Source organism: Plectropomus leopardus, chromosome 21 (assembly GCF_008729295.1).
Source record: "Plectropomus leopardus isolate mb chromosome 21, YSFRI_Pleo_2.0, whole genome shotgun sequence".
NCBI classification, from domain to species: domain Eukaryota; kingdom Metazoa; phylum Chordata; class Actinopteri; order Perciformes; family Serranidae; genus Plectropomus; species Plectropomus leopardus.
The window spans coordinates 25,886,845-25,914,464 of NC_056483.1; the positions used below are offsets into that span (position 1 = coordinate 25,886,845).

The window sequence follows — 27,620 nt, forward strand, 5'->3', positions numbered from 1 at the left end:
CAGCTGTGGAGCTTCTGATACTGTTCATTCATCACCAAGTGCCACCTTTTTTCTCATTTGATTTTATGTGTAAAATAGTTGCAGTGAACACAACTGTTTGCACAGAGAAAGCGCAATTGAGGCATCAGCCACGATCATATCTACACAATCGGCCTTCTCCAAACACCCTCTCCACCTGCACATATACAGTGTAAATTAGTCAGTCATTGTACCTTCTTCTTGAACTTGATGTGTTTGTTACAATAGTTTGCAGATAGGCTCCCAGAACTGAAGAATTTAAGAATTTATTTATAACATATCATTTTCCTTACAAACCATATAACAGTGGAATGTTTTACAATGAGAGATATTGCAATAAATACAGCCTGGGGATAAATGGGAAATACTATGAAAATATAGGTCATGTAATGGAACAACGAAGTGTGTCTGTAAAATAGAGTCAGCATGGTTTTGGTCATCTGCAATATCTGAACAGCCACCATGCTCATCATTAAAAAAAAAAAAACTATCTAGTGATAAAATGTAGTAAAAAAACAAAACAAAAGGACTGACAGTATGAAAGACTGCGGCAGGGTCATACAGACAGAACACAGAGGAAGATAAGGCACATTAATCAGCCTATTGTTGAATTCCTTTCACATGGATTATCAGGCCAGTTTCAGTCCAGGAATGCAAACATGGAATGCTGCAGTTTCACCTGATGCTACACTAAGGTATCACTTCTTCAGTGCCCTTCACTCAGATATCTTTTAAAAAGTGGGTATTAAAAAGAATATTCTTAGGCTTAAAACATTTTCATGTATCTGTGTATATCATTAATCTATTCCACTACAGCTTGTTACAACATTTGCTGCTCAGATCAGAAAGTCTAGGTGAAGAGGGGAAGCACTCAACACAACACTGCACCGTATACTCCAAAAGAAGAAAAAGACTAGTGAGGATAGCAAAAGACTTGCTCTGTTGTGTAGTTGATAAAATATACTAGTTAATACTGATCTGGAGGTGGAGCTCCCCACTAATAGTCAATGCTCTGATCATTGTAATGGGAGCTGTAGTCGTCATGGTAACCTCCGTGGTACTCGTCCTCCTGGAACTCGGCCTGATAGTCACTGTCACTGATCTCGGAGCCATTGGTGCCGGTCCCCTGGCTGCCATTGGCGTGGATAACCGGCTCTGTTGGGGGGGCACAGTACTTGGGGTCGTAGACCTGTCGACCCAGACCGTACACGCTCATACCCCGCTGAGATGCCACCTTATTGGTGCCCATCTGGAGGGAGATGGTGGAGCTGTCCAGCGGTGGCTGCACCACCTTCTGGTCATAGATGTCTCTGCGGGTACCAGGGGCCGACATGCCCGCCTGCACGAAACCACAGAGCAGCAGAGACATTACCACATGATGAAGGCAGGACACATACACATCAGCGTACTGAATGCTCTGTTCTAAAAGAACCAATTCTTGTAGATAAATACATTCAAACAAAGTTCCCACTGGAGGTGCTAATGATGAATACATAGAGGATATAAAAATAGCTAACACATATTGGAAGAATACAACACCTCAGTCGGTGCTGTATGGTTTTACAGATTGTTAATGCTCGAGACAAATTTATAGTTTGTGACTCTGAGGAATAACATTGCCCTGACTTGACTTCATGAGTATTGAATTATGTGTCATTCATATCATTCAAGGTAAATCAATGATTAAATGCAATGTGGGCGGGGGAGTAATCTCACTATTTCACGGTGCGCCTTAAGACTTTTTTTTTCTTTACAATTTAAGGAGTCAGTGTCAAGGCTGTGACACACCAAACATATGGTCAGCCATTCGCCCATGGTGGGCTGAAGGCGAGTGTATGCGGTCCTCGTCCCTATGTTGTGTCCTGCACTGATGATCCTCATCAGCTTTTTTTCTGCCAATTCGGCATGTGGAATTGGCAGTGGTGGCCGTGGAGCCAGTCAGTGAATGAGATCACTCTGATTGGCCATTCAGCTCAGCACAGAAGATGAGAAACAGAAGTGAAAAATGTAAACAAATGGAGGGATATCAAAACAAACTTATTTTATTAGGTAAGATTGCTTTTCTTCTGCCATTGAGCTGTTAACAGAAACATTTTGTGATGGTTTGTGTTGCTGGTAAATCTGCTTTGTTCTTTCGTCACATTATGTTGTCAATGTGCTAACTCCCTTACTAGTGTGAAGACAGTTTTCCAGTTTCTGTTTTGAATGATGATGACAGATGACCGCCCTCTGCTGGTATGGAGGGGTGTCTCCTCTCATGCAGGTGCAGAACGTGCATGCTGGTTGTTGGTTTGGTAATGTCGTACATCATCATCGCAAAATGTCGAAAGTTAATTTAAGCGGTCATTTTAACATCGTAAATCATCATTGCAACATGACACCTTGTAAATGGTAACAACATTTCTCCACTTTACTCTCCTGGTATCCCTCTATTGAACCAATTTGGGTTTTATGTATCCAGGTTTCTATACATCTGTCTGATCTGACCTGTCTGGTCTGTCTATTTCTGCTCTCTGCACACTCATGGAATTTAGTTTGTGATGCTCACAGCTTTAAAAATGACATTAAAATATTTCACAGCACCCTGTTATACCGTGTTCAGAGTGACTCTGGCTCAGTGAGAAAAAAACCAGTCTAATTCGTCTGAATGAGGCCGGTCCAGTGAAGCCGGATAAAGAGTGCTCTGGCTAAGAAACGCAGGGCTGTCAGCCAAACCTTTCAAACTGGCTCAACTTTGGCTGCATGTAGTTGTGTTGCACACACAACATAATCCTGCAAGTCACTGCAGTGTCCATCCAAAGGCAAGCAAGAGCATACTCCTCGTAGATTATTCATTCATTCATTCATTTTCCATAACCACTTGTCCTCACAAGCGTTGCGGGGGCGGGGGGGCAGGTCGCCAGACTATCGCAGGGCCGACAGGTATAGACAGACAACATTTCACACACACAGTCACACCTAAGGGCAATTTAGAGTCACTAATCAACCTGACCTGCATGAATGTTTGGAATGTAGGAGGAAGCCAGAGACCCCGGAGAGAACCCACGCAGACACAGGGAGAACATGCAAACTCCCCCGCCCCCAGGGCCCCCGGTGGCCCCTGCCCACGGACCGAACTCCGTTCCACCAGGGACCCTCTTACTGTGAGGCAACAGTGCTAACCACGAAACCACCGTGCCGCCCTCGTTGATTACGGACTATAAAATGCATTGCTGGGCAGTGTTTAGGGGTCTGAGAGGCCTTTATATTTATAGCTTTGTTACTCGAAATGGACTTCTACAAAGCATTTAATGTCTCTGAAACACACTACCATCAACACAGATCCTTGCTTATGTTAATACAGGGCCGATTTTGCAGAGAATAATCCACATTAGCTGTGGGAACCACAGAGTAACTCTCAATACAATACTATCATGTTACACTGCCCACAAAAACTATGGTATGACCATACAGCATTTCTGCGATACTTCATACAAAGCAAGACCATCTACAAGAAAAAAATCGGGAATTCTGTTTTTATTTCGCTGCACTGTGGTGTCAGTTCACAGAATTTTAACTGAGAGGATACAATATACAAAACTAGAATTACCACCATGCTGTTTCACACCTCCGCGCACCAGACAAGTTGCACTTACAGCCTGCATCCATGTCAGTGAAAACATGATGCTTCACGCACATCTTCCCTCCAGCAGCACAGCAGATCTCTACAGTCAGCACAGTTTACAGATTAGAGTCAGTGATTCAGTATCTGACCAAATGTCTCCCCTTTGCTCCTGAGATGCTGAGTTATGGCCAAGGTTTTTGAAGAATATTATGTTGTCATAGCTGAACCTTGAGCTCTTGGATATAAAATGTCATCACTTCACAATTTTATCCTGTTAGTAATTTGTGTGAAATTTTTGTGAACGAATTCTTGAGTTATGGTCAAAACATGTTTCATGAGGTCAGAGTGATCTTTGATATTTGACCACTAAATTCTTATCAGTTCATCTTTAAGTCCAACTGGTGGTTTGTACTAAATTTGAAGAAATTCCTAAAGGCGTCCTTAAGACATTACGTTAATGAGAATGGAACAGACAGACAGACGATCCAAAACATAAATTGCCCTGGCTACAACTATCACTGGCATGGAGGCACAATCAGTGTACAGAGCCTCAGCTCAGTGCCTTAATAACACACACACACACACACACACACACACACACACACACACACACACACAAAATGTACTGATTGTATGCTGACATACAGCTGTTGAAGTGTTAGCTGTTTTCTCCATGATAAGATCCGGGACAGTGATGAATATAGTTTGGAATTTGTCTGTACCACTACTCTAATCAATACTCCTCATCAGTTAGCTTCTTTATTGATACTCTTATCGGTTCCTTTTCATCATTAAACGAGTGCGTATTAAAAAAATTGATTTAAAAAAAGAGGAATAAATTCAGAACAGGATGAGAAGTGAATATTTTAAAAAGCTAAATGTTGTCTAAATGTAGAGCAGCAACAGTGATGTTTACAACAGAAAAGTAACTGTTTGAACTTCATAATGTCTCTCTGGAGACAAATCTAAAACTCTAATCAAATAAATCATATTTCTGACATTACAATCCTGAGTGAAGTTTAAAAAGAATGCAGTGCAGAGACATCAGTCATTCCTCCTGTCCTCTGGGCTCGTCCCTCTGCTGCGGAGGTGACTATACAGTAGCATGGCTGCTGTCTCCTAGTCATTTGTTTAGGGCCACCATGAGGAGTCATGCAGGAGGCACCCTGAGAAGTCAGACTGGCAGGAGAATCTGTTTACATCGCCTGCAGGTTTTAATAGAAATATCCATATCTGGCACCAGTGTGTCCACAACACATAGCAGGAAGTGATGGGATATATTTCTGTATCCATGTTCAGTTATCAGCATGCATAAAGTTGTGTGCTCCAAATACAGCAGAGTTACCAGGTGACATCAGGTTTATACTTGGCACAGGAACTGACAGTGCTGCCGTATTTCATGATTCAGGCAGCATGAAATGAGCCTGTCTAAATACTGCTGTGAGCATGGAACTGTGTCCCTGAGCTTCATGAGGCTTTGATTGCACAGAAAATGATTGTTGTCATATGAAGGATTTAATCATTTTGACCTCTGAGGAGCTTTGTACCTGGCTGGCTCCTTTGTTGGTTCCCATCTGCAGGCTGATGGTGGTCTGGTCATAGGGTTTGTCAGTCTGGGTCTTTGGATCATACAGATGTCTTCTGGTCCCATAAGCAGTCATTCCAGCCTGACTCGCACACTTGTTTGTCCCCATCTGAGGACAGAAGACCAGCAAAATCCTGTCACATATCACACTAACTTGTTTAACCTTCGGGCTGCTTTCATGTAGTTGAGTTCATTTGCTTTGGACCAGAGGAAAACATGATGCATTGTTGCATTTTAGTTCTGACTTTTTACTAATGAACCAATAGGAGTAAACAGGAGTAAACAGGAGGTTCCACTGATTGACAGGTAACTGCAGATTGGACAGTTTTGACATTTGTCCTCCTGTTCAGCTGCTACTGAAGTAAAATAAACAAAGCTCCACACGAAACATAGGCTGTAAGTGACATCAGACTACAGAGAGGAGTCCATGTGCTGTGGTCTACACAAACACTTACTCAGCACTTATAGTTACCTGCAGTCCAATGACACATTGACCAGCCTTGATCTTCTCATCATCAAAATGTCGAGCCTGTTTGTCTGCATATTTCACCCCTATATCGATCTTTGTGTCCATACCTTTGGTCTTTGCCTGAAAGAGAGGACATGCTGCTCACAGGGCTGGTGTGCATTGGATTTGTTTAACAATAACTATGCAAGCAAAACCCATCTGATTGACATATTTGTAGACAAAAATAAGGGTTATAGGAAACTTGTGTCAAAATTCATGTATTCAATCCAAAAAGAAACACTCAACAAATAAGATTCAATCAAAATGGGAAAAGGAATGTGGACTTGTCATCACAGAGGAGGACTGGTTGTATATGTGCTCTGTGCAGTCTACCTCCACCAGCTCAGGTCTCTGGAGAGAATTTTGTTTGAAATTTGATGAGATATTTTATAACGCCTAAGCTAAAAAGTGTGCAGATGGGGGAGATGGGAGGGGGTCTGTGCTGGAGGAACTGTGGAGAACAGTTGGCAGGCCATTTCCATATATTTTGGGGGTGCCCAGTCATTCAGTCATACTGGCAGGGGGTGACACGGGTGATACAGAAGATTTTTGGTGTCGGAATTGACTTCTCCTTTCCTGCAATCTATCTGTGAAATATCGCAGCTTACCCATTAGTGCAAGACAGGTATCTGTTAAAGATACTACTAGCGGCCAGCAAGAAAGCTGTAACACGAAAGTGGCTGCAGGCAGTTCCTCCCGCAGTGACTGACTGGATAGATATTGTGAAAACTATACAGAATATGGAGAGAATGACTTTCTCGCTAAATCTCCGGGTGGATAAATTTTTGCAATACTGGGAAAAATGGATTGTGTTTTTGACCTCACAAGCTGATGTCTGAGCCATTATTGTATAATATCTGACATGTATCTCTATTAGTGCTGTAACGAAATGAATGTATAGGTGACCAACTGACTGCTTCAACATGTTCTGTTGTATATTTGGGCATTTCCATAAAAATAAAGTATTAAAAAAAAAACAATAACTATGCAACAGAAAATGTGTTGGTCAGCAGTATGTACTGACTGCTCACTCACCATGCTGGCCAGAGCGAGCAGTGTGGTCTGGACTTGAGTCATGTTCCCATTTTCAAACAGGTCATTGGCCTCAAAGATGTCATTGGGCTTTAGGCCATAGGCCAGGATAGCTTTGATGAAATTCCCAAGGTTTTCCAGCTGCAATGGAAAAAAGAAAAAAGGAGTGATGGTGGCTGAGAAAGAACACCAACAAAACCCAGAAGAAGCCTCATTAATGAGTCCACTTCTCCTCAGAGTCACACAGTCAACAGGCTTTAACTGCTCTTAAAGGAGATGCAGCTAACACGTGTTTAGTTTCTGCATGAAAGCGACTCTTACCTTGTGCCAGTTGAGCTGTGACAGGTTGATTTTCTTTACTGAACCAGGCTGCAGCTTATTGATCAGCCTGAGACAGGAAGGAGAACAGCATGTATCAGGATATGATGTCATCTATAACATTTGGAGGAAAGATTTTAGAACATGTTTTGCCTTCACAAATGTTGGACTTACTCGCAGAGGATGACACCGTCCTTTAAGCCTTTCTGAAAGTTCTCTCCAATAGACATCCCTGTTACCTCCTCAATCCAGAAGCGGAGCTCCTCCTCCTTTTGTGGGTCATATTTCTGAGCAATCTGAAAGACAAAACATCATGTTATATCTGCATTCTATTTTAGGAAAAAGTATCTCTGATTAACAATGAGCTTTATGTTCAGTAGCTCAGTCAATGAGCTTGGCTTGGCCAGGGACTTGGCTTGAGAACTGAAGGGTTGCCAGTTCAGTGCCTATCCAGACAAAGTATGGCACATGAACTTGTAGCTGAAGAAGTGCCAGTTGACCTCCTGGTCACTGCTGTGGTGCCCTTGAGCAAGGCACTGAACCCCCAACTGCTTGGGGTGCCTGTCCATGGGCAGCCCCCTCCCTCTGACATCTCTCCATTTAGTGCATTAGAGCTACCGTTTGTGTGGGCTTGTGTGTAAATGACAACAGTGAAAAATTTAATTTCCCAGAGGGGATTAATAAAGTACATAAAATAAACAACATTATAAACCCTACACTTGTTTTTGCACTCATTTTTCACAGGTTGAAGCTAAAGATTAAATTCTTTTTTATGCAAACAAAATGCTTTTTTCTAAAATGTTTGTTTATATCTTCTTAGTACCTACTTTTTCACACAACCCATAATAACCCATAATCCACATAAACAGCATTAATATTACATAAGTGTGCTTTTGGCTCATCAGTGCGTCTTAGCATCAACCATGTCATTTGCTACATCTTTCCTTCATTCTGATTTTTTAAAACGAAACAATTTATTGTTGAAACAAATTAGCCACAGTTTGTTTATAACAAGGAAAACACAAAATTCAGGCAGCAGCTGACAATTTTAAATATACAACGTTTTGCTTCCTCGAGCGACCACGGTGTGATCATTCTGGTTGCCATTTTGGGAAAGAAAAAATTCAAATCTGCGGCCGCTACAATAGAGTAGGGTCCAGCTGAAGCATGGATCTATTATAAATCTGGATACAACCGTGGGGGTGGGGCCTCGTTCATTCCTGTGAGAACTGCTCACTGGCGCATGAGAGCTGAAGACGGCAGACCACTTCTCCCTCTCGATGGTGTGTTTCCAGCAGGCCCCCAGGAAGTGCATCACCCTCTGACGCAAAATTTACATAGTGGCCAAAAGTGGAACTACAGCACCACGTGTTGCACACTGGCCCAGAAAGACTTTTCTCCATTTGCTTAACACTGGGAGAGAGACTGCCTTAAATCACTGGATATTTTTTTTGCGACGTGTTAACATGGGATTCTAACAGAATCAAAATGTGTTGTGCCCACAAAAATATAATAATTTTTGTGTATTTTAATAATTTACCAAAATTAGACTTGTTCACTGGTAATCCTAAACCCTTTCGAGCAACCTTGCAAGCCTTGCTAATCAACATGCGATATACTTTATCAAAGGCTGGCATTACTGTCCACCTAGCGTTTTTCCTCAGCAGAAAATCTTGTTAACCTGTCAACATTGTAAGGTTTCCCCAGTGTGTTCAATGCAGTGTCGTGGTAGCTTAATAAATAATGCTAATACGAAGATATCGTGTTACTGAAATAACACCAACGTGAAGCACGTTTTTTAAAAAAAAAGGCGCTAAGAGCTCCACAGCACCTTGCCACCACTTTGCTGCTAAAGAAAAACCTTAGATGGACACAGCCAAAGATGTGATGTGTAAATAATAACATTGATACCTTTTATGTGTGTATATATATATATATATATATATATATATATATATATGGGATATATATATATATTAGTGCTGGGCCGTTAACGGCGTTAACGTGCTGCGTTAACGCGGGATTCTTATCGCGCGATAAGGAAATTATTGCATGAATAAACTATTCACTAAGTTGGGTCTATACAGTGAGCAAGGCACCAATTTCACTTTGTTGTTTAAGCGCGGATGTATACCTGGTCGAATTACGCAGAGGGGGCGTGAACAAGGCGGAAGCTGGTCTGCCTGAGTGACTGATGGAAAAAGGAGAAGCAGAGACTGGAGTGATTGGCTCAAGCCGTGTCACAAAGCTACTGACTGTTAATGGTCTTCTTCATGACCTCTAATGTAGGCCCACAGTTCAGTTAGGGTCATGTTATCAGAGGCTGCACCCTCTGCTGTTCATTCCAGTTAGCAGGAAAAAGCTTTTTCCACATGGAGACAGAACCTGTGTTCCTAAATGTCTGTGTGTAACAAAATAAAAAAAAGTTAAACACCAAAGTAAATCTTATGGAACATTATTTTTTCTTTACCAAATATTATAGTAGAACAGCTTTCTCAAGCAGTTTGTGATGCATTTTCATCATTTATGTAGATAGATATTATTTTGCATGTCTTTGGCAAAATTCAAATCTATAATTTTAATCTAGATTAATCTAGATAAACTACAGGATTGCAGTGAGCTTAATCTAGATTAAAAAAATTAATCTATGCCCAGCACTAAATATATATATATATATATATATATATATATATATATATATATATATATATATATATATATATATATATATATATATATATATATATATATATATCAGTGTTTCCTCTAGGATTTTTTTTCAGCAGCGGGGGCAGGCTCTCGGGGAGCCGTGGCGGCGTAAAACAAATGACGCTTTTTAAAGGCTGAATGTAAAAATAAAAAATAATAACAAAAATTCAACAATAAAATAATAAAAACAATAAAATAATAATTTCTTGATGGGGCTGTAATCAGTGGCAAAGTTTGCACCCAGGCTCAGAACAATGGATTTTTCTTGGTTTTTTGTAGAACAGCTCTAAGGCTCTGTTGTACGGAAATTCCCCAAGAGGCCCGCTGATGCTCAGCAGCATACATGCTGCAAGGTGATCCCCCTGCAGCCTGTTTCTCAAGTCAGTCTTCACCTACAAATAGAAACAATAATTTTTATTTATTTTTTTCAACCCATTTAGGGTCCCAGCCTGATAGCCTGTGTTCCCTTTATGTTTTTCTCCTCTACTCTCATCTCTCTCTCCTGCACCATCACTTTGCTCTCCTGCTCCTTCACTCGGCACTCCCCCTCCTGTACTCTGCTCTCCTTCACTTTGTTCCACTGCTCCTCCCTGTCTGTTACTTGTCTTATACGATTACATAAAACATTAACGTTAGATAATTTACACTCACGTCACATTTGATTACAAGTGTGAACATAATTTTTTACCTAACCATCATAATTTGAGTCAGTAAAAAGGCTAATGATACCTGACTAGCGCCATCCTCATCAGGTGTCTTTCTCTTCTTTGAAAAATATTTGAACAAGCTCATCTGAAAATGCAGTCAGCAGTTACATCATGGCGTGTATATCGCTTAATGCTATCAATTAGTTTACTCACGTTAGCGACACTGAGTTGAGTTGGCACCGGGCCCAATTAACTTAAGCTACGTAACCTTAGCTGGCCATCAGTATTTTGCGAATGTTTATTTAACTAATAAAATCTATTATAAGTTTTCTTAAGCTAATAAGTCTAACCTTTTCTCGGTAAGTTGCACGCTATTTTCAAGCCGACACTCCTCTGACTCTCCGACCTGATGCCTGGATGCGAGTAGCTAATTAACGTCGGCACCAGTTAGTTCTGTTGGGGGTGGGAGGGGGCGGTGGTATCTACCCCAAAGAGTAGATACAGAGCAAGATAGTTATCTGCCTCAGCACTCGCGACACCCAACGCAGTGCAGGACTGTGCTGTGATGCGGTGGTGGTGTATTTTGCAATTTAAAAAAAAAAAAAAAAACAACCAAAAAAAAAACGACATTTGAAGGAGCGGCGGGTAGGATTTAGGAGTGGCGATCCGCCACTCCTATATGAGTGTAGAGGAAACACTGTATATGTATATATATGTATATGTATATGTATATGTATATATATATAAAACAAATTTAATTAAAATCTGAATGATGTTTTATTCTTCTACAGACTACCACGACAACTGATGGAGCTTTTCCAAAACTGAAGGCATTGGATTCTGACACCTTTCAGTGTCCATTTTCTTGTACTTGTAGTTTTTTTCCCCTTCAACCGACATCGTTAAGCTTTATAAGGTGATTTTTGCACAGAATTTGAATGAATAAAGTACCACGTATATTTTTAAAACTGTTGTTTTGCATTTATTATTTAATGAATTTATCTAGGAAATTCCCCCTGGCTTAAATGTTTTGCATGTCTGTCATATGTGTTTTACTAATGTGGGGTCTTGTTATATGATAGCAGTTGCACTCACACTTCTATTAAAGGCTTTGTTACACCCACATGTAATATATATTATGATTACATTTTAATAAAAATCTGTTCTCTCAATATTATTACCAACAGAATCAAATACTTTTTGTTTGAGATCGTACTCAAGTACTACACAGTTAATATCTTTATTTTTCTTCCCAAATATAAAAAATATGTTTTTATGTCATCTTTTAGGTTTATTTTACGATATTTTTCATAACTTCTTTAAGAAAGCTATCCCACTAACAAAGCTATTAGATTTAATACTGATTTTTTAGAAAACAATTTCTCATCTTAAAAGTAAGCAATCATTTGACTGATTATTTGTGTAGCATAATATCATATACATAAAATGATAACTTAGAATCACTTCCAAATTACCTGCCTTTTCAATTTTTTGAGATTCTTATTTTAAATATACTTGACAACAATTGAAATTTACAACTCACTGATTTTAAATGGCAATAACATTTAGCCATTTCTGTTCAATTCCATCTGTAAGCAGGACCCCCCCCCCCCCCCCCCCCCCCCCCAAAAAAAAAATGTTATTTTTGTCATGTTTAAAAATTTATTTATTTTTTTAAATTATTTTTTTATTTCCTCAACATTTTATTTATTAAGCAATTAATTAAATTGCTAAAATTAAGACATACTGTTATACAAACTGATTTTTTTTAATATTGAATGTTTATGTATTTTGTATGTCAATACAGGTTTTTTTTAAAATATTGAATGTTTGTGTATTTTACCTATCAATAAAGTTTGAAGAATTAAAAAAAAAAAGGTGCAGTTGCTCAAGGTATAAAAAAGCCTAATTTCCAGTAGTGGGTGTGGTTCCCGCGTGGTTTGCACTGTTCAAGATATTCCATGCGTGCTGCGTATTGATGACGCAGTGACGTTTCTCCCTGATCAATCAGTGGTCTGCAGTGTGTCCACGTCACCTATTGGTACCTTTTAGTACCCATGTAGCTATTTGTGGAACTCCAGGAGAGCAGTTACTAAAAATGTGGTACCAGGTAGTGCTGGGTGATATACCGCGACCTGCGGTATACCGTCGGCAACATGCTCTGCGGCAAAACCGTGGTAGGATGGATGCTGACATTCGAGAATGTACAGTAGTAGGTTTCACAATGGTGATTAAGTAATTAAATCACCTGCCACATCAGAGAATGTTCAGGAGTGAGTCTCACAATAACACGACTGTGTAATTACATCACCGCTGTATGTTTTATTGGCTTAGCAGCCTCCCTTATCAAGTGCATGCCTACCTTACTCATGGTTACAATGATTAAATAACAATAAATAATATCATGTTTAATTTATTAGTTAGAAAGTCAGTGGCACACAAGTTTACGAGTTTGTATGGCTGAAATGTATTCTGGGAATAGTGTAGATCAGTTTAACAGCTGGGAGAGCCTCAGGTGTTGTTTTTTTGCGATTTGCCATTTCATAATAAGAAAGAAGAATTAACATGGATAATACAGAAACAGTAACCGTTGACCAAGAGAAGAACTTAGGAGAGGTGTCTGCCATTTGGAAGTTTTTTGGTTTTAAAAGATCTGACATCGAAAACGGTTCTATGCAAATTATGTGAAGCCATTGTTGCTGCAACAAAACACATCTTAGAATATCAAGAGTGTTTGGCATCACTGTCATTGGATCCAGGGCCATCTTCCTCAGCCCAGGTGAAAACGTGAAGCAAAAGGGACAGAAAAGTACCGAAGGAGCATTTGCTCACGACACGGCTTATGATAAGAAAAATAAGAGGTGGAACAATATAACGGAAGCGAATGGTTCATTTGTGCAAGGACATGGTCCCTATATACACGGTTGAAAAAGACGGGTTCAAGGGGATGCTTAAAACATCAGACTCAAGATATGTCTTACCGGGCCGCAAATACTTTAGCGGTACCACGACCCCAAAACTATATGAGTATCACCAGAGCAAATTGGAAGCGGAGCTACGAACCGTCGCCTATTTCTCAACAACAACGGACCTGTTGTCAAGCCGGACAACAGAGCCATATTTAAGTATAACTGTCCATTATATCAGTGAGGAATGGGAGTTGCGCAACCACTGCTTACCAACATCGTACTTTCCAGAGGACCACACCGGAGAAATAATCGCACAAGGCCTGAGAGAGGCACTTGATTTCCTGGAGACTTGAAGAGGAGAGGCAGGTGGCTATAACAACTGACAACGGAACAAACATCGTGAAGGCAGTCCAGCTGAATGAGTGGAGAAGACTCCAGTGCTTTGGCCACAGACTTCACCTTGCCATAGGTAAATCTGAATATTTATATTATACAATACATATACAGGGGTGGACGGTGTATAGGGGCAGTTTGGGCAACACATTACCATCTGGGAGAAAAACGTTTTTCGTGTTAAAACTATTTTTTTTACAGAAAAATGAGCCTTCCCTGCATTGTCAATGAGGAGTGTGGGGCTCGCATTCCCGCACTTGCGTCATATGTAACTGAGCAAAGAGAGGGAGGGGGTATTTTCGATCAAATCACTTGCTACTTTCAGGATGAATTTTTGTGACCACTGGATTTAGCAGGCTATATTATTTCAGTAAAAGCGAAAAAGCACTAATTAATGTCTTTACAGAGAGAAGTGTAAAAGATGCCCACATAGAACGTGCAGTTGGTGTGTGCAAGAAAATTGTTGGTGCCTTCTCGTACTCCTGGAAAAGAAGGAGGGACTTAGCAATTGCTCCGGCTGAACTGGGCCTGCCAAAGCACCAGCTCACAACAGAGACGCCCACCAGGTGGGGCTCACGTCAAAAGATGATTCAAAGACTGATTGAGCAGGAGAGAGCCATATGTCAGGTATTGAAAGCTGACAAGAAAACAAGGCACTTTGTGCTCAGCTGGCAAGACATGGATGTGCTCAGCTGGCAAGACATGGATGTGATGGAGTCTGTAAATAAGGTGTTGAGCCCACTTCAAGAGTTCACAGATGCCTTGTCTGGTGAACGCTATGTTAGTGTTTCATACCTCAAACCTGTACTTCACCTGTTCAACGAAACAGTTCTGGCTGAAGGAGAGATTGACAGTTAATTGTCAAAGGACATGAAGACAGCCATCCTCACTTATTTGAACAAAAAATACTCCGATCCTGCAACACAGATCCTCTTAGACATGGCTTCTCGTCTTGATCCCCACTTCAAATGCTCCTACATCAATGATGATAAGGTGGAGGATATAACAGCTAGAGTAGTGGACGAGATCAAATCCCTGCTGGCACAGCAACAGGCAGACACTCCTGGAACATCATCAGCTTTCCCATGAGCAGCAGCAAAAAAAAAAAAAAACAAAAAAAACAACTTTGGCCAGCTTTTTTAAAAAGCAGACCAGCCCAGCTGGGGAGAGAGCACCTTTCTCAGAAGAGTAGTTTTCTGCAGACCGTTGAGGTTGACAATGACACTGACCTTTTGGAGTGGTGGAAATGCCTCAGGCAAATTTTCCTCATGTTGTGAAGCTTGCAAGGAAATATTTGTACATTCCTGCCACTAGTGCCCCATCTGAGAGTTTTCAGCACTGGTGGGAACATTGTTACCTGCATCTGGTTTCTCTCAAACCAGATGCTGTGGATATGCTGGTTTTCCTTGCACAGAATTTGTAATATGGTTCACATAATGCTTAAAATGTATCCTACACAGCCAGAAGATGTTGATATTAGGATACCAGTGAAAGGTAGGCTATTATTACTAAAAATCTAAACGTTGATATTTTTTTTTACCTAAAATGTTGATTTTTTTTTAATACCAATTCATTTTTTTTTTTACAGTTTTTACTCTTTTAATATTACATTTTTTTCTTATTCAAAAGAACATATAAACAAATACCTCTTCAAGTTATTTTATTTTAGTTGAGTTTGTAATGTTTATATATACATATCTCAAGATATTTTGTTCTGAAATTTGAAAAAAGCACTGAATGCAAGCAAGGTTGTGAAAATTTATTTGAAGTTATCTTATTCATTTTGTTGCCTGTTTTGCACAATAAGCTTTTTGACATTCTACTATCGTTTCATGAATTGTTGTTACTTCATATAATCATTATTGTGTATATTCCAAAATAAAGAAAAGGTTAATAAGGATATATATATAGAAGTTATCGCGGTCTGCCTAATAAAAAATACCGCAATGTAGCATGTAGCAGTTTGGCGAAGTCACATGCTTCTCCTCTTTTATGGAACCATCTTCCAATTTTGGTCAAGGAGGCAGACACCATTTCCACTTTTAAGGGTAGACTTAAAACCTTCCTCTTTGATAAAACTTATATAATTAGGGCTGGCTCAGGTTGCCTGGACCAGCCACTAGTTAGGCTGACATAGGTTTAGTCTGCCGGGGACCTTTCTAGAATACACTGAGCTCCTTTTTCCTTCTCTTGCTCCCTCCATCTGCAAAAGATTATGTCTGTTTACTGCATTAAGCTAACTTGCCTTTCTGGAGCATTCCTGCTCCCTTGTTTCCTAGTTTTCCCTGATCCTGGCTGCAATCTGGGCTGCGCCTGATCCTGGTGATAGCTGTGCTGGTGCTGTGACCCTGCCATTGGTCGTGCTTGTGCCCTTGCTGCACTGCTACTACGCCCCCGACTCCAACTGATCGTGGTCTTGGTTTTGCCGTTGCTGTGGTCCTGTCTGAAGCTGCGCCTGTGTTGTGGGTCCTGGTTGGGCCGATGCTATGATCGTGCTTGATGCAACCTTCTACTGCCATTATTATGACTCATGCCTCCACTATCAATATACACAACAACCACAACATTTGCACACAACATCACATGCTATCATAGACTGCATTTAGTAATTTTACATCTATCATTATTATAATATGACATGCTACTGTTACCGTTATTGCTGTACATCTCTCCCCCTCTCTCCCTCTCTCTTCCGTCCGGGAAGAGGGATCCCTTATCATCCTCTGCCGCTCTTCCTGAGGTTCCTGAGGTTTTTTGTTTTTGTTTTTTTTGTGTAGGATGAATGTCATTTCAGTGTTTGTGATCCTGTTGCTGCACCTGTCTCATACACATTCACAGGAATTATCCTTTTATCCAACGGTTACTAAGGGGTTTATTCACTGAGTGGAGCCATCTTCGTCTCAGTGTGAGCAGCACCGCAACTCAAACACATGAGCCACCCTGCAGCTCACTAAGAGTGGTGCCCTTTACTTCAGCACACAGCAGTTGAGTTTCAATATCTGTCAGGACACTTATCGTTTCAGAAGCACAAAAAAATTAACAGAATTATTTAGAACACTGGGGGGACAAATACTGTACTGATAACTGTTGGAGTTTTTTTAATTTACAAACTACATAGTGTCACAACCGCTGACAAGCAGTTGGAGGCTCACCGGGCTCACTGAACACTGAAGCTCCATGGCATTATAGTATCTCTCTCTCACCTGACACGCTGAAACCGTCAGAGGTAAGTATACCATCTCTCCCTCATCCTTCCTCATCCATGAAACACACAGTGGTGCTCTGGGGTGCAAGGTGCCAGTCACTCCTGCTCAACCCTGCCATTTATCAGCACCTCCATAAATGCCAGAACTGCTTCAAGACTCCTATTATAGCTACATCCCTGATAGCTGGGTGGAAAACTCAGAAAAATTATGCACCTTACACATATCTTGTAAATACACAGCACTGTGGAACATCCTGGATTTTTTTGGACACAGGACAAAAAGAAATACAAAACAATCACTGGATCTCACCACATGGAAAGGTAAAGATATCACACAGCTTCAAAGTCAGCTTTACTTCCCCCAGAAAAACTGGTACAGAATTAGCTATAAATCTTTTTTTTATCTGTATATACCAGTCAAATCAGTCATATCAGTCATTAGGCTGACACTTTGCTAAGACAAATAACACAAACAACACAAAGCACGGGGACACACTCATTCCTGGGGATCACATGATCATGTCTAGAGATCCCTCAGGCCACAAAACCATTCTCACCATTTGCACATTATCTTATTCCCTCAAACTAATAGTATAACACACACACACACACACACACACACACACACACACACAATACAAACACATTTCCATACACATCCACACACGATGTAACATCTAAAACAAAATAAAGACCATGGTGGCACGAACCCTTACAAACAATCACACACACACACACACACGCACACACGTGCATGCTAGTGTTAAATGGCATTAAGTTCAGAAGTGAGTGAGTGGGCAAAAACAAGTAGTAGCATTACGTTAAGGTACATAAACGACAACATCACTAGTTGCAATAATTGTAATACTACTGAATTAATGAAAGCAAATATCCATGTTATAAATGATAATTCATCAGTGTAATGTGGTTCTAACTGGGCCAAATCCAGTCCACTGAGCAAAGGACCAGCACCCGCAGCGTCAGGGGAGGGGCAAAGCTGGAAGCACATGGGCTGGATCAACTAATCCCACAGCCCTCTTACTTTCTATTCCCATCCTTACTTAAGGCTTAGTGGTCCCCATTCCTTTAAAAATTTCAAGCTTTGTAGTTTTCTTTTAGATGTCAATGTTTTTATCACCAAGTGTGTTTTGTGATTCTGAAATATTAAACTGTGTGCTGATTTTTTGCACCGTTTATCATTCAACTCAAAACAAGGCAATATTTAAACATGCTTATTCACTGAAGAAACAGTCCAACTCACAATTCCTGATAAACCTTCTCCAAAATATGCAACTTAGCAACACAGATCAGACAATATCTCTCCTTGTCATTAAATAGGAAAAAAAAGATTCATCCCTATCCCTTAACAATGACTCCACAAACAAGATCTGCACAAAAACATTCTCAATCCCAAGTAAACCCAACCTCCAACTCATGCAACACAACGTTAACCACAGAACGCACATCACTCTCCAAAACGTGTCCCATTTGAACAGGGGGAACAAAAGACTGGGAAAGCTGTGGAATGCTTAAAAACACCTGTTTGGAACATTCCGCAGGTAAACAGGATAACTCACACATAAGGGACAAGGCTGAAAACCAATACTGAATGCCCACTGCCTTCAACCCCTCACACTACACTATATTAAAGCCTACGTACATGACTGTATAAAAAATGTTATTAAATTGGCTCAGGAAAACTTTAGAAAAACGCTGTCAGTAAGCAGAATTCATTGCTGCATCTACAAATGCGAGTTTAGACTCTACCAGCAAAGTGAAAGCCAGATATCAACAACATCCAGAAACACAGCTGACTGTTCTGGACCCGAGCTCACCTGAGATGGACTGACACAAAGTGGAAAAGTGTGTTGTGCTCTGAGGAATCCACGTTTCAAATTGTTGTTGGAAATCATGGACATCATGTCCTTTGGGCTAAAGAAGAAAAGGATCACCCAAACTGTTACGAGCTCAAAGTTCAAAGCCAGCAGCTCTGATGGTAGGGAAGTGAGTTAGTGCCCATGGCATCATAGGTAACTTGAACATTTGTGACGGCACCATGAACGCTGAAAGGTACATATAGGTTTTGGAGCAACATATGCTGCCATCCAGACTTTTTCAGGGACGTCCCTGCTCATTCCAGTGAGACAATGAGAGACATTCTGTACATGCTCCAACAGCATAGCTTTGTAGTTAAAGCTGCTGCTGCAGTCCAGACCATAGACTGCATATAAAGATGGATGACATGTCCCCCCTTACCCCCGCTAAGCTTATGTGATGCTAAAGTGTCCTGAGTATGGCCGCTGCCATTTTGCACTAGTGACATCAATCACAAGCAGCCCCAATGACAGCAATCACACAAATTGTTTGTCACAGCTGTCAATCACCGTGGAAAATCCTCCTTTTCTAGAATGTAATAACTCATTAAAACTGAACTTATAAAAACAAACACTTGAACAAACGTCAGGGTGATGAGACCTTCAAAGACAGAAACCATCTTTGGGAAAATGTATTTGGCGTGTACTCTGAGTTTTTAGTTTGGCCTATGTCCATTCACTAAATTGGAGGGGCAGCCTTTATGACCTATACTGCAGACAGACACCAGGGGACGATACACACTGAAAAGCTACACTTTGGAGTAGCTGTCATAGTGTCTGTCTTTATATACAGTCTCTGGTCCAGATCTGTCTCCCACTGAGTATGTTTGACATTAAACACAAATGCAAAGATGGAACCCAGGGACTGTTGAGCAACTGAAGTCACATATAAAGCATTAATTGGGAAAAAAAAATGACCTTTAACACCTGTGTTAAAGGTCATTTGTGTTATTAAAAGAGTGTTGTTAAAAGAAAAGGTGATGTCACACAGTGATAAACATGCCCCCGTCCCAACTTTTTTGAAACGTGTTGCAGGCATCAAATTCAGAGTGGGTAGATATCTAATACTAAATAAAGTTTGAGTTTGAACATGAAATATCTCATCTTTGGATTATCCATCCATCCGTCCATTTTCTTCCACTTAACCGAAGTCGGGTCGCGGGGGCAGCAGCCTAAGCAGGGAAGCCCAGACTTTCCCTTCCTTCCCCTTCCTAGGGTATCCTGAGGCGTTCCCAGGCCAGCTGAGAGACATAGTCTCTCCAGCGTGTCCCCTTCCCCTGTGTTGTCTCTGAGTTTACTTCCTGTGTAAGACCTTTGTGACCAACTGTGTAAGACCTTCGTGACCAATTTCCAGACCTGTGAGCTTTGCCTGATCCTTTTGTACTGTCGCCATGAATCCTGTGTACCGACCTTGGACTGCAATAAGGACCACGTTCCTGCCTAATCCTCTGAGTGCTGCTGCAATACTGTGTCCGCCTGCCTGTGAATTCATGACAGGTCCTACTTTTGTCCTCAGGGCTTACTAAGTTATTATTAAACTTACCAAAACACATGTAAATATATAAATATATGCCCATATGACCACTGACCTTGTGAATGACACCTCACTTGACAAACAGGACCTTCCATGTCCTGTCCTCAGCCTACACAAGCCAATGAGAGCCTGTGTTAAAGGGAAGGTCCTGCCCTTTCTTCTTGTCCAGCAATCCAGCCAATAGCAGGCTGTGGTGCTCATGACTCATGCTTCTTGTATTGTGTAAAAATATGAATAAATTAAATTAAATTAGATAGCAGTCTCCTATATTCATAAGGTCCGAAATAGCATCTGTTTCTCAGAAAATTTTCAGGCAGAAACAAAATCTATCTACTAAGTATCTACTGCACTGTGATGCTGACTGAGCAGAGAAAAGTGAAATGCAGTGGGCTGAGGGCCCAGTGGATGGGGTGCTTTTGCTGAGGGATTTCAGAAATGTGATGTATGCAGATCAGAGAAGAGGATGGACTACTGATCACACCACATGCAATGGAACCCAGATGGGCCCCTGCCTGACCTCATTCTTTTATTTATGTGCACTCTGTGACAGAGGAGGTTTTCCTGCAATGAACTAGGCCTACGTGACAGCAGTTGTGAAAGAACAGCAGTCACTTTACCGATGGAGTTCCCTTAAAATGGAAAAAAAGAATTTGACTCTAAAAATCCAGATTTGTCAGGTGGATGTATCCAGCTCCAAGCTGTCTGTGCTACTTTAAACAGAAAGATTTTTTTATAAAAGTGGACACAAATACTTTTGAGGAACACGCACAGTTTTTAAGGACCTTTCAAGCTTTTCTGCATGTCTTAAGCCATTTTTGCAAACCAAGTATGTTTCTGTATCAAACCAGGTTTTGTATTGCTACATTTATATATTTTTTATACACACTTTTGTTGCAGTTAGGCCTATTTCTTTTCACTTCTATATTCTTTTAGTACAAAATGGACATTGTTCTGTTAACATTTGGTGACTGCGTACATGGATGTGTTAACACATCCATGTGTTAACACATCCATGTCGGTTACTATGGTCCTTGCATAAAGTCCATTCAATCATAAATTTGCATTGTCTCTGAGGACCCTCGTGGAAACAAAATTAAACCACTGCTATTTTGCTTATGGCATGTAGGACAGATAGCAGGAGACAACAATGAACACACCTTAAATCACCTGAACTGTGCTCAGACAGCCTCCGATAACAACTCAAACCCGCCACACCTGGTGTTCACAGCATTGCATCACGACCCATCAGAACTTTCCAATCAGCCCTGCTCTGACAGCGCCCTCAAAGTGCTGACAAATTCACTATTGACACTGTATTGCCATGACCATCAGCACACTTTGACCTTCACAGTACACTCTTAACCTTGAAAATGGTACTTAGGCAAAGAACCCACCACAGTCCATTTTCTAACAACTCTGGAGATCATGTCACATGGACTTCATGAGTGAATGTTTACCAAAGTGACGTGAAATTGTAGGTTTCCATTTTTTTTCTTAGAGATTTTTTTCCAGAGGGGCTACTGAATGGACTGTTTGGTAAGACAGTGTTCTCTTGTGCTGTTTTCAAGGTCAAGACTCGTGTCAACTCTTCTGCTGAAGAGTTGACATGTGAGAGCATGGGAAATGGACTTTGATCAGCTAGCAAACCAAGAGATGTTATTGTCAGATATGTCTGTAGATTCAAAAACTTATAATAATGATAATGTTGCTTAGTTGAATATGTTTGAAGATGGAGTTAGAGCCATATGTATTTGGACACTGACCTTCTCTTCTGTATCATAATCCCTGTAAAATATGTGATTCATTTGGCTAAAATAAACTGTGATGGTTCTGTGTGTGTGTGTGTTTGTGTGTGTACGTACAGTCTGAGCTTTGAAAGCAGCAGTGACTGCAGACTTAAATCTATCTCTACATCAGTCAGTGTGTGTCTATGTACAGTTTAATGCAACTATGCTTACAGCTCCATTAAGTCAACTCACAATAACTTCAGAGTAGAAAACCGCCAAACCACCAAACGGCGCTGAGCAAACTCTGACGTGTAACGCTCGCGTTTGTTGACTCTACACCACTTTATACTGCAGTTTAAAGTCTCTGTCACAGAGATGAGGAAATACAAATATGTTTGTTTTACCTCAACTTCCTTGCTTGCCTTTCAAAACAACAGCTATCTGGCTGTGTGTCTGGACAGAACTCCATCAGCTGCTGATACAATGCATTTTATTTTGAAACATATACAGGTTGGGGTTGTCAGCTGCGCAGGAGCTTGCACAACTTCATAAATGAGTGGAATATGTGCTCATAAATATGAAAATACAGCACTCATATCAGTAGGCAGCTATATGCCTTAAGGCCTGATTAAGGCTGGTCTATTTTGATGCAGAAAGAATGCACTAGTTAGGGCCCGAGCACCAAATGGTGCAAGGACCCTATTGTAACTGAAGGAACTGACCCTTGATTGCAACCAGTTTTCATTTTTGATTAACAATGTGGAAGTTATCAGGCCAAGAAGTTATATGTTTCGCCACGTAACAGGAAGTAGTTTTTAACTCACTTGTACATAATCCAATCTGCATCAAACTTCACGTTTGATAAGAGTCCCACCCTGAACACATATACATGACCATTTCAATCAATAGTGAGAGCGCCACCTGCTAGCACAAGAAAGACAAAGTTTTACACTAAGAGGTCCAGCTCCTAGCATATTCACTTTAATGATCTCAAAATTGTGTCAAAAAATCATTAAGATGTTGGTGATGATGAAAAATAAATATTGTGAGTTTTGGTTGAATGGCGACGCCACAGCGAATTTCAATGTGGCGACATGACATCAAAAACTGTCATAATTTGACCCCAAATGGTCAGAACTAAATTTCAGACATTTGATGAAAGTCCAGACCTGAATACACCTGCAATGTAATTTTTAATCACAATCATAGCGCCACCTATTGGTAACAGGAAGTTACTTTTTTACAGTTTGATGTTTCCCCTGTACTAGGTTAATCAGAGAAACCTCAAATTCACCCATAATACTGGAAAGACTTTCACTATACACAGAATTTTTTTTTTTGAGTTTTCATCAAAAGCTATTGCCATAGTTACTCACTATTCTCCATGAAACAGGAAGCACTTTTTGAGGGGATTTAACCTGGAGCTACGAAACTTGGGATACATGTGTAAAAGGCCAAGATCTAAAAAAGCCTCTTGGAGCCATGCCCTAAACCCAACAGAAAGTCCACCGATTTTAATTTTATATAAATAAAAAAACCCGACTGATATACCTACATTATCGCCTGATATAAGGCTTAAACAGGTAAAATGGAGCAAATCAGCTCATATTTTTTCCCATATGCGCTGATAGGAAAACCTTGTTCACAGACCATATAATGCAGGAAATGAAGCACTGTAAAAGCAACAGATTAGAACAAATACAGCCTTCCACAATCACACAGTCTGGCTGCTTCCCTGTTTCATACCTCTAGCAGCTGCAGCTTTGACTCTACCACACATACACACAGAAAGAGAAAGTCAGAGAGAGACAGAGTCAGTGTGTGCTCTTACTCCATTGTTAAACTACTCTCAGCACTCAAGGACATAGTGACAGAGAGCGTTGCAGAATAGTGGACGGTGGTTTAAAATTATACATTATCCACCACTATCATCTGCTCTTTGGACATCATACACAAAGAGTGCATAAGACTTGTGTCAGTGCCGAAAAACAACATAACTTTCTGTTAAACTACCTAAAAAAACACAATCTGCAGCACAATCAATGCATTAGAGTTAAGAAGAATAACATGGCTAACATTAACGTATCTTAATCACTGTCCTAGTCCAACGTCGACGATTTTAAGTCTTATTTTATTGTTAGGATTTATTAATTGGCAGGAATGTAACAGAATGTAAAAGTAAAAGCAGTGTTCTCTCGATTTCATTTTCATCAAAACCTCTTGGTACCATTGATATTTCGCTTCTTGGAGATGCACTTGGAACATGGACCAGTCTTAATTTGATGGAAAGATTTTTGCATTAGCAGGAATGTGAAAGCAGTGCTTTTTATTTAAATGTAAAAGCAAGCCTAAACGCAAGCAAGCAACCGTGATAAAATATTGTCATCTCAATATTGATCAATAACATGGTGAATATCATTTTGGCAAAAATAGTGCAGCCCAAAATGGGTCAGCCATCTGAAGCTATTTGGAGTCAAGTATCTTGCCAAAGGATATTTAAGGATATTAAGGACATGCAGAGTGGGGGAGCCGGCGATCGAACGGCTGATCCTCTGATTAATGGACGGCCTGCTCTACCTCCTGAACCACAGTTGCGGGAGCAGCAGCCTAAGCAGGGAAGCCCAGACTTCCCTCTCCCCGGCCACTTCGGCCAGCTCTTCCCGCGGGATTCCGAGGTGTTCCCAGGCCAGCTGAGAGACATGGTCTCTCCAGCGTGTCCTTGGTCTTCCCCGGGGTCTCCTACCAGTGGGATGTGCCTTGAACACCTCACCAGGGAGGCGTCCAGGAGGCATCCTAATTAGATGCCCAAGCCACCTCATCTGGCTCTTCTTAACTCGGAGGAGCAGCGGTTCTACTCTGAGCTCCTCCCGGATGACTGAGCTTCTCATCCTTTCTCGCTCCCCCTTAATTTCTCAAGTAGGAAGGCATGGATGAAAATGAAAACACCGAAGAGTTTGTCCCCCCCAAAAAATCAACATTGATAATATTTCAACTGACAAAAGATATGGTTCCCATCAAAACAGTGAAAAAGAAAATTGCACACAGATTAAAATCTGTTCAAAAAGGTATTTTGGCCTAAATGTTCTGTTATTCTTTTTTAGGGCTATATTTTTAAATGGGTAACAGTAACATGCACAATAGTCTTAAAATCCAAAATGAAAAAGAATCGTAATAAAATCGTGATTGTGATCCTGCCTTAAAAAAATCGTGATATGATATTTTTGCCATATCGCCCACCCCTAATCAGGCTGGAATTTGACACAAAGGCTAGAGCAACATGCTGCTGCAGAGGGGTCAGCAACTAAACATATTATAGCCATCTAAAAGAGGTCCATATTTTAAAAAATGATCAGTGTACACTATATTGAGAACATTTTCATTACTTTACTTTTCCATTAGAGAGCCTGTTCTGATGGGGTAGCTTTTAACTGTGTCAGTTCTCCAATCCATACTCACGTCAAAGCCTCCAGACTCGCTGCTGCTCTACTGCTGCCTCCGTCAGTTATCAGTCATCGTAGTCCACACTAATGTCAATGACATAACTTTTCGAGGCAGCTAAAGACCAGCAGCCCTTGTGCTCAGTGATAGTAAATCATTGCTTTTCTCAGTGGAGTTTGGCTTTTAAGAGATCGATATATAACGACATAATTTGATAGCTTGAAATTACTAGATGGGTTTTCATTAACCCGAAAATTGCGCAAATTGAAATTGCGAATATAAAATAGGCCTAATGGAAACAAGCCGGTCAGCCCAGAGGAGAGAAACGAAACTAAAAGTGCCGGACAAAAAGTGGGAGAGGAGTTGGTATCACGATGAGGCTGGACTGACTCGGAGCGGGAGCTGTTCCTCTACCAAGCCCTCTTCTGTCCAGCGTCTGATCGCAGGACAGTGAAGTGGATGAGATGTGATTTTGGCTCACTCAGCAACAGGAGATCTGGGACTGCTCTGCGCACATCTTCACAGAGATATGGTTAACCCCTAACATCCCGGATCAAGCTGTAGCATTGGATGGACTGACCTGGTATTTGGACACAAGACTGATGCAAATTTTTTTTAAAAAAATGCACTGCAGGAATTGAATGATGCCATCAGCAGCAACACCAATACCTTCTTCTACCCTCTATTTCAGGTGATTCGAAAAAGCGATATTTCACAAAACTGCAATTGAAACTTTTTTGCTTTTATATCTCATATGATGTGTAACACCGGATCATCTCGCAATTGTGTTTCATCAAAAAAAATCTAGCATACACTTCCACTGATACCGCTTTTTAAGTGGGACTTTTTTCAGGTGGCTCAAATATATTTTTTTGCTCACCCCTCCTCAGCACTACATTAGCCTCCATGTTGGACTCCAGGCTGCTTCTCCAAAGTGGGGGTGTGCCGACTGACATCTCCTGTGTGTAATATCTTGTCTGTAGATGTGGTCCACACACTCCAAAAAAATCTGAACTCTCTCTTTAATTGCGCTATTATTTCAATAATAGAAAGCGCCTGGAATCACAGTACTGCTACGTGGCAATGTGAAACAGTGCAACATTCAAACAGACAGCGGGGGGGGGGGGGATACATGCCGTCTAACAGGGGCCCAGAGCCAGCTGAGGCCCGCGGCTCCTCCCAGACTGACTATACATTCAGCTTTTTTATCATCTTAAACGGTGATTATCTTGTAAACACACGGTGCATCCCATCATCAGCGCGGACTCCATGATCCCCTAAACTCCTCCTGACATTCTGACTGTAAAAAGCGTGAAAAAACTTGGTTTCCTCGTGCAGACGGAATGCAGTGTATAGGCCGGAGCTCTGGAACTATCTCTGCAGTCCGCTTACTCGTCGGCAGAAGTGCTCAAAGTTTGGACAACTTCGGTCCAAGTTTCTGAGCTGGATTTTTTATTTGTCATAGAGTAACTTAATTTCCAAAGACTCGGGCAGACTTTCCCACTTTGTTAAAATCTCACATTTACATTTTGGCCAATGTTTCCCTCTTCTGACTTCGCTGGTGTAAAGTGAAACGTTTAGAGAATGCGCGATGAGTTCACGACACGCAGCCTCTCGGTGTCTCCGGGACACGGAGCACCGAGCTGGAGAGTCGTTTCTAACAGCACCGAAGCCGTCAGAGCCGCTGGACTGAAATACAGACAAAACACCGAGAGGCTCCAGACTCACACTCTCTCTCTCTCTCTCTCTCTCTCTCTCTCTCTCTCTCTGTGTGTGTGTGTGTGTGTGTGTGCGTGCGTGTGTGTGAACCCAAAACGTTAGCAGAGCCTTTGTTAACTTTAGGACTGTGAGAGAGATGTTTTTTCCCTCTGAGACACAAAGATAAAGTCGTAAATTGAACACTTACTTTGCTTCTGACTTCGGCGGATAATCCGTAAGCTGGTCCCTTATTAAAATAAGTCATTTTGTTGGTTTTGCTCGTGTCCTGCGCACCGGTATCGCACACAGCCCGCTGTGGAAAACTGCTCTCAGGCCGGAGGAAAGTATTCCGCGAGCTTCCACTGAGAGGAGAAGCACAGACTGTAGGATGTGCAGGCCAGGATCACATTGCACAAAAATG

General features: G+C 41.0%; 1 protein-coding gene across 1 annotated transcript; it reads right to left on the bottom strand.

The window, feature by feature from the left end:
• Nucleotides 1–268: 268 nt before the first annotated feature.
• cnn3a (calponin 3, acidic a) lies at nt 269–27,617 on the bottom strand. Its single transcript, XM_042510701.1, has 7 exons — nt 27,408–27,617; nt 7,240–7,361; nt 7,069–7,135; nt 6,751–6,888; nt 5,680–5,796; nt 5,170–5,316; nt 269–1,357 (listed from the first exon to the last, which is right to left on the bottom strand). The coding sequence occupies exons 1-7, from the start codon at nt 27,462–27,464 to the stop codon at nt 1,016–1,018; spliced, it is 990 nt and encodes a 329-aa protein (XP_042366635.1). The 5' UTR covers nt 27,465–27,617; the 3' UTR covers nt 269–1,015.
• Between the last annotated feature and the right edge of the window lie 3 nt (nt 27,618–27,620).

Bases quoted from the DNA above. Each gene is read 5' to 3' on its own strand.
- cnn3a (XM_042510701.1), bottom strand. From the start codon at position 27,464: ATGACTTATTTTAATAAGGGACCAGCTTACGGATTATCCGCCGAAGTC. The intron at 7,136-7,239 runs GTAAGTCCAACA...TTCCTGTCTCAG, and splicing joins GACGGTGTCATCCTCTGCGA to GCTGATCAATAAGCTGCAGC. The intron at 5,797-6,750 runs GTGAGTGAGCAG...CCTCTCTTTCAG, and splicing joins TGCTCGCTCTGGCCAGCATG to GCAAAGACCAAAGGTATGGA.